This window comes from Drosophila innubila, chromosome X, assembly GCF_004354385.1.
Source record: "Drosophila innubila isolate TH190305 chromosome X, UK_Dinn_1.0, whole genome shotgun sequence".
In the NCBI taxonomy this organism is placed as follows: Eukaryota; Metazoa; Arthropoda; class Insecta; order Diptera; family Drosophilidae; genus Drosophila; species Drosophila innubila.
In genome coordinates this window covers 9,977,757-9,985,154 of record NC_047626.1, presented here as the reverse complement: position 1 = coordinate 9,985,154, position 7,398 = coordinate 9,977,757, and the positions used below count along the sequence as shown (strand labels likewise).

General features: G+C 41.6%; 4 protein-coding genes across 5 annotated transcripts; 3 read left to right on the top strand and 1 right to left on the bottom strand.

Annotated features, from left to right (window-relative positions):
- The first annotated feature begins 736 nt into the window (after nucleotides 1–736).
- LOC117793450 (UPF0184 protein CG14818) lies at nucleotides 737–1,298 on the top strand. Its single transcript, XM_034633763.1, has 2 exons — nucleotides 737–890; nucleotides 962–1,298. Exons 1-2 carry the CDS (start codon nucleotides 812–814, stop codon nucleotides 1,210–1,212), a joined length of 330 nt encoding a protein of 109 aa, XP_034489654.1. The 5' UTR covers nucleotides 737–811; the 3' UTR covers nucleotides 1,213–1,298.
- LOC117793449 (WD repeat-containing protein 18) lies at nucleotides 1,205–2,868 on the bottom strand. 2 transcript variants are annotated; one of them, XM_034633762.1, is made up of 3 exons: nucleotides 2,076–2,868; nucleotides 1,497–2,001; nucleotides 1,205–1,466 (listed from the first exon to the last, which is right to left on the bottom strand). In XM_034633762.1, the coding sequence occupies exons 1-3, from the start codon at nucleotides 2,841–2,843 to the stop codon at nucleotides 1,309–1,311; spliced, it is 1,431 nt and encodes a 476-aa protein (XP_034489653.1). In that variant the 5' UTR covers nucleotides 2,844–2,868; the 3' UTR covers nucleotides 1,205–1,308. The 2 variants fall into 2 exon arrangements, with proteins under 2 accessions (XP_034489653.1, XP_034489652.1); XM_034633761.1 differs by having other exon boundaries at nucleotides 1,205–2,001.
- Nucleotides 2,869–3,020: 152 nt separating this feature from the next.
- On the top strand, nucleotides 3,021–5,693 carry LOC117793671 (probable dolichyl pyrophosphate Glc1Man9GlcNAc2 alpha-1,3-glucosyltransferase). The gene is made up of 4 exons (XM_034634055.1): nucleotides 3,021–3,209; nucleotides 3,280–4,197; nucleotides 5,052–5,162; nucleotides 5,219–5,693. The coding sequence occupies exons 1-4, from the start codon at nucleotides 3,142–3,144 to the stop codon at nucleotides 5,664–5,666; spliced, it is 1,545 nt and encodes a 514-aa protein (XP_034489946.1). The 5' UTR covers nucleotides 3,021–3,141; the 3' UTR covers nucleotides 5,667–5,693.
- A 358-nt stretch (nucleotides 5,694–6,051) lies between these two features.
- Nucleotides 6,052–7,397, top strand: LOC117786016 (ataxin-1-like). Its single transcript, XM_034624303.1, has 3 exons — nucleotides 6,052–6,167; nucleotides 6,229–6,451; nucleotides 7,027–7,397. The coding sequence occupies exons 1-3, from the start codon at nucleotides 6,052–6,054 to the stop codon at nucleotides 7,348–7,350; spliced, it is 663 nt and encodes a 220-aa protein (XP_034480194.1). The 3' UTR covers nucleotides 7,351–7,397.
- Nucleotide 7,398: the final 1 nt, after the last annotated feature.

Sequence of the window (7,398 nt, the reverse complement as noted above, 5' to 3'; positions counted from 1 at the left end):
AAAATACCAAATGTTATTTAACATAACATTCATTTAACAGAAATATAACATAGCATAGTGCTGCGAATTTTAAAGAAAAATAGTGTTTGGAAGGCTTCTAAATTTGTTTTGCATGGTTTTTGAAAAATGACTAATAGCAAATCTTTCTAGCATCGAACTTTATAAATAGCCAGAACTAGCTATAAAATAAAAAGTTGACAGTGGGGCCCGCAACAGAAATGATTAATATCACTTGATTTAGAAATAATGGTCACTCTAATTATCGACACTAAATTCAAATATTAACAACGTATTTGTACACACACAGCGAAAGCTTTTTAGCAATTTTCCTTTTTTGTTGGCTAATTAAATTATTGTTGTTAATGTTTGAGCTAGGAACTTGTAGTATTTTCAACAATTTTGAAAATTGGTACCCCTTTTTAAAAGAGAAACCAGTGCTATGAAATGCAAACAGAAGGGTTGCTTTCGCAATGTTCACCAGCTCAAACTATCAAAGAAATCGATAGTCTTATTGAATATAAACACTGCGTAGACATGAGCGTAGTCAACAAACAAGAGTAAGAATAATGTGAATTAATCAAACAAACAAACAACAAACATCGGAAACAAGTCAATCACTGAAATATCACTAATATTTTTCGAAATATGCTTAAATATAATTTTTGTTCATTAGTTGCAAACACAAAATTGAAAGTACACAAAATCAGACCCCGTTCGCCAAGTGATGACTACGCACATGGCTCTGCGTTAAATTAAATAGAAGTCAGCTGACGCCTGGTGTATTTTTTTTTTAAGCACTGAGAACGAGGAGATGTCGCCAAGGAATAACCACGATCCGACGTCATCCGGTGAGTCGGGCAACACAAATGTGGAGGAGGCGGATCTGCGAGGTATAAATCCCAATTGCAATATATATCACAATTGGAATTATGTTTAATATCTTGTCGGTCGTCCATTGCAGAGATGGAGGACGTTAACCAGAGCCTCGACGCACTCAGTTGTGCCCTGGACGCTGTGGAGCAACGCACCGACGATATACTGTCGCAGCTGCGATTGCTCTTGGACTCAAATCGCGAGATTCGACGCCAGCTAGCGGAGGAAAATGACAACGCTGCCGATGAGCCTAATGACAATGATGATCACGAAGATCACGATGATGATGATGAGTTAGAGGGAATCGTTAATAATATGACCAAAACAGGCGTCAACTAAATCACATCACAGTTTTGTGCTTTTTTTATGTATAGTCATTTGTTTCTATACAAATTTTTAATATAATTGTTAACCAATCCTACAAATACCTACAGTCTACTTCTTCCAAGCCTTTTTCTTGTTTTTCTTGGAAGTTTTGTTGCTCTGCGGATTCGTTACAATTTTATCTAGCTTCAAGTCTAACAAACGTTTTGCCTCAAGCTTGAGACGAGCATTTTCAGCACGTAAACTTTCCAGCTCAGCGATGAGAGCATTGGAACTGTCATCATCGTCACCATCATCAGCATCCGGCATTTCCTCATCTTCGTCTGTGTCCTCCTCCTCCGCCTCCTGCTCATCATTATCAGCGGGAGCTTCGTCTTCCATTTGCTCCTCGTCTGCTGCTGGAATTGCTGAGCTGTCCATGCCATCGTAGCTATAATCAAAGTTTGGCTTTTTTAGCTGTCGTCTCTTTGAATATTTCTCTGTGATTAGCAACTCAATGCAGTCATCATCATTGTCCGCTGGACTAATCATGCGCTTCAGGTTGTCAGCAAAGAACTTGGACTCTTTGGGTCCGGGATGGAACTTGGCCGAGCTGATCAGGCGCACGTGCAGATTGGTAATGGCACCAAGCTGTGAGATGGTCTTTATCAGCTGACGACTGCCCACATCCCAGACGCACACCTGCTTATCGTCGCCACCAGAAATCAGTTGATCAGCATTCACCGACAGCGCCAAAGATGTGATGGGTGAACCAGCTGTGTGTCCTATAAACGCTTGACTCTCCTCCTCTTCCAGATGGTATTCCTGTAGATAAAAAGAGAGAAAATCAGTTGTTAGAAAATATAGAAAGATAGATAGATGAGAATCTGGAGCTGTACCTTCATGCGTGGCAGCTTCTCCATGTGGAAGATGAGCACCTGACCCTCACTGGTGCCAACATAAACGCTCGTCTCCAGCTTGTTCACCACGACGCTGTGCAGGGCAACGGGAAAGACGACACTGAGCAGCATATGGCCATTGCTTAGGTCATATACCTTGCAGCAGCGATCCAAGGACACGGTGTACATGAAGGCACGTATGCCGCCAAGGCCAATGTGCACATCGGTGACCGCGAGTCCATGATCATTGAAACTGTAGAACGGGGCATTCTCCTCGCTGTCCCCGGAACCCAATGGAGCAACAGCACGTGTCAGATTCCAGACCAGCACGGCACCATCTTTGCCGGCGGTGGCAAAATGCTCGCCGTTGTCGGTGAAACGGATGCAGGTGATGGGCTGGAAATGCTTGGACATTGTGTTGAGCAGGCGACCCGAATTGAGATGCCATACATATATGGTTTCCTGTATGCCAGCCACCAGGTAGGCGTCATCTGGAGTCACGGCCAGAGCATTCACCTTGCCCGGCACCACATATCGTATGGTGGACATCTGCTCCTGTCCATTGAGGGGCCACACATGCAACAAGGGCTTCGTGCTGTTCGCTGCAATAACAAAGTTCGCGCCAAGCATTTGCAGACTATGTGGCTGCATTTGGCCGCCGCCTTTGTATTTCATCAGATCGGTGCCAGTGCGAAGATCCTGCACGCTGCAGGATGCGCGCTCATTGTTCAATGAGCTTATAAACAGAGCCTCGACAACGTCTCCCATTTTTTAAATGCACGTGTGAGGCAAAAGATATAAACAAAACGTTATAAAAGGCCTATCGATATTTTAACCACTGCAACAGGTCGATACCAATAGTTATCGTATCGTTCAATGGCACCAAGCCTGCCAGCCGGTTTAGTTTCGACATGACTATTAATACAAGTTGGCAGCACTCTTTTTATGCCCTTAGGCTGCCAACCCGTTTTTCAACGCTCAACCACGACACTCTTGGAAAATATAAATATAAATAAATAAAACCGGTGCCAAATGCGTGGCCATCTGATAAAGGCAAAAGAGCATAATGAGTGGTTACTTTTGGCTATTGGTTGGCATAAGTTCAGCACTTAAAGTGCTGCTACTGCCAGCATAGTAAGTCACGACCGCTTAACCGGCAAATCAATCAACGCAATCTTATTGTTAACCTTGTTTGTTATTGCAGTTATTCGACAGACTTTGAGGTTCATCGCAATTGGTTGGCAATTACACACAGTTTGCCATTGAATCGCTGGTATTTGGATGCGACTAGCGAATGGACGCTCGACTACCCGCCCTTCTTTGCCTACTTCGAATGGCTGCTCTCCCAGGCGGCTAAATATGTGGATCCCAAAATGCTAATCGTACAGAATCTGAATTATGCCTCAATCAAAACGGTGTATTTTCAGAAACTTTCGGTTATTGTCATGGATCTGATATATGTGCTGGGCGTGCGCTCTTGTCTGTCCGCGCTGGGTGTCGTCAAGTCGACACAACAGCACATTGCCGGCTCCATGCTGTTGCTACTGAATGTGGGCCTCATCTTTGTGGATCACATTCACTTTCAGTACAATGGCTTCCTTTTTGGCATCCTTCTGCTTAGCATAAGTGCTTTGCTCAGACAACGTTATCTATGGAGCGCCTTTGCATTTGCTGTGCTGCTGAACTTCAAGCATATCTTCCTTTATATGGCGCCCGCCTTTGCTGTCTACCTCTTGAAGTTTTATTGCCTGGAGAAAGGAGGAAATTTTGTACATTCCATGCTCAAGTTGTTGGCTGTGGGTCTCTCGCCATTCCTGCTCTCCATTGGCCCCTTTTGGCGCCAGTTGCCGCAGCTGATGTCACGCTTGTTTCCCTTCAAGCGAGGTCTTACTCACGCCTATTGGGCACCCAATATATGGGCACTATATAATACCGCCGACAAGTTGGCTGTCAGTGCCTTAAAGCGCTCACTTCCGAATGCTGCACCGTCGACTAGCTCAGGATTGGTTCAGGAGGTGAAACATGTTGTGCTGCCCAACATAACGCCGTCTATAACCTTTGCACTGACATTCCTATTTATGCTGCCCATTCTGCTGAAGCTGTTCCTCACAAAGACTAGAGAGTAAGCACTTTCTTATTTATTAATTTGATTTATTGACTTATCCTTAAGCTCAGGGAATAACACCGGAACCGGTGCCGGAACCGTTAACCGAATTTTTAGTACCGGAACTGAAACCGTAACCGAATGAAAACTCTCCGTCAAGAAACGAATACCGAAACGTTTATAGAGTTGACCAACTTCAAACTGTCATAACTTGATAAAAACTAAACTGATTTTCAAGCGGAATGCCGTTTTGGCCTTGATTTGGCCTCTCAATTAATTTTGCATTCAAATTTTATTAAATTCTTAAAAAAAAATATTTTTCTCTTGATTCTACTAGATATTGATTTCGATGCTAAGGGTCCCCCCTTTAAAATTTCGAAAATTCAAAATTTTAAATCTCTAGTTTTCACTTTTAATCAACTCCTTATATCTTAATTAGTATAAAACAACACTTTAAACTTGATTCTGAGACCTTTCATTTTTTTGTAAAAAATCATGCCAAATTGAACAAGAATTGGGACTTGTAAAGTGCCTAAATCCGCAGTCTGACTAACTTCAAACTGTCATAACTTGATCAAAAATGAACCGATTTTCAAGCGGAATGTCATTTTGATCATGATTTGGCCTCTAAATTGATGCTGCATAAAAATTTTGTTCATTTAGAAAATTTAATTATTTTTGACTAAGATTCGATATCGATGGTAAGGGTCCCCCCTTTGAAATTTTGAAAATTCAAAATATTATATATCAAGTATTTACTTTTAATCAACTCCTTATATCGTAATTAGTATAAAACAACACTTTTTTGTAAAAAATCATCAAATTTTATATTATATTTGTAATTGATAATGATTTATTAAATGTCTCTGTAGGCAAGCCAAGTTGGTGTTCCTGCGTGCTGTTGTGCTCTGCGCCTGTTCCTCGTTCATGTTTGGTTGGCATGTGCACGAAAAAGCGATACTAATGTGCCTTGTACCATTGTGGTGAGTAGTTCAAGGGATTTCCTAGATTCTCTGATACTAAATCTATCTTGATTTAGCCTTCTAGCTGTGGTGGATCGTCGGGATGCCAAATATGCGTATATCTTATCGGTCGCTGGATACTTTTCGCTGTTTCCGCTGCTCTTTGAGGTGGATCTGCTTGTGCCACGTTATTCACTGTACCTCGCCTACATGGCCATGATGTATGGTCAGCTGGAGAGGATGTATAAACCGAAGCCAAAGTTCCACATACTCGAGTGGTTATATTTTCTAGGATTTCTAGCAATACCAATCTATGAACATGTCGTCAGTCGGATGCTGGGATTGCATACACGTCTGCCTTTTATGCCACTGCTGCTCACCTCGGTGTATTCAGCGCTGGGCGTGCTCTACTTCTTTGTGCGTTACTATATCTACGCCTTGGACATCACGTGGGAGAGTCTTGGCAAACGGCGCGTTCCTCAAATCAAATTCTCGGCGGCGAAAAGAAAACGTAAAACCAAATAAATGCATTTGTAGCAAGAGCATATCTGAGAGCTGTCTGGTGTTTTTATCTTTGTTGGTTCTCGGTGTCAAGGCGCCTGGCGCAACAGCCAAAACGGCGCCGGCTGCGAGAATAAGACAATGGTTGTTAAGTGGAAACGTAGGTAGTATCCTGGGGTGTTAAAATTGTGAAGAATAGTATCGCATACCTGTTGCTTTGAGCAGATTATGGCTAGCTGAGCAGGAGGAGTGGGTCATAAAACAGGTAACAACAAGAGCACAGGCAGCGGACAACGAACAACGAACGGTGTTATGAGTGGGCGACATTCCTGGAAAGTCCATGGAAAGCACCACGCTCAATTGAATGAATTTTCTTCTTGGCTTGCATAAGCATAAGCCGTAGAGCAAGATGAAATTGCCCAGCAGTATTGAATTGCAACTCAAAGGAACAAGTCGTCGAAACATGCAGACACAGAATCAGAATCATCAGGCGGAAACTGTTCATCCATTCAAAACGCAATCCAAGTGAAACTGTTAAACACATGCCAAATGTTTATAAAATTAACAATTCTTTAATTCATTGCAGCAATCAATCAATGGATGGGGATGATTGCTTCCGCAAGGGAACCTACATCGAGCTATCAACAGGTGTGATGCGCCGTGTCGAGGACATTCGCACCGAGGACTTCATTCAGTCGGCGATGCGCAGTCAACACTTCGATCTGCGCGAGGCGACGGTGGTTAAGATCGACAGATCATCGCCACATATAATCAACATTACCTTCAGCTATGATACACAGCACTTAAAGGTGGGTAAACTTAATTTATTTCAATTGCTGAGCATCTTTAGTTGCTACATTAATCATGTTAATACTTAAATTAAACAAGATAACAAAATTATTAAAGAACTAAAGCCCATTTTTTTTAATGTATAGTTAATCGCTTAACTAAATTAAAGATACATGATATAAATGTCAAATTTGAAAGTATCTGTGAGATACAATTTACAGGAAAATGATATTAAAGATATTAATTAATAATCACATTTCATTTTAAGTACTCTTTAACTAATAAACTATCTTAAATTTAGCCTTTCTTTTTTAATTAAAATACACTATTTTTGGCACTTAAATCTGAAAGAAACCATTTTTTGTTTGCTTTTATATTACAGTTTTCTCAATTAAAGAAAAACTATAACATCATATATTGTTTAGGTTGCATTTTTCCGCTTTTTATTTATTACCTACGACGTAATTACCATTATTTATGTTAATTGTTGTATCAACTCCTTTTTTTCAAATCCTACCTATTTTAACGGTCATATTTTGGCAACAGTGTCTGCTAAAAGTTCTGCCTGACATTTTACTTACATCTTGAATTGCAGGTTAATATGGAAGTGCTGCCGTCTCATCCGCTGTTTGTTTATGGTCAAGGATGGGCCTCCTGCAATCCGCAGTTGTCGTTTGAGCTTTACGAGTTAAAGTGCCAGCAACTGCAAGTTGGAGACATTTGTCTGTCGCTGGTGCCGCACGAGCAACCGCCTCCTGCTCCGGAATACCACACGGCACCGCTGAGCAGGAACTATGCATTTGAGGCAAGTTGCCAAGCTGCTGCGCTGCAGCCGAGGCATCCATATCAAGTGTATGCCGAAATGGCGAACATTGTGGCAGCCTATACTCAGCACTTGATTGGCAAAATGAGAAACTGACAAACTGAAGAAATGTAGCATTTTATATGTATTAAAAATAAATATGTT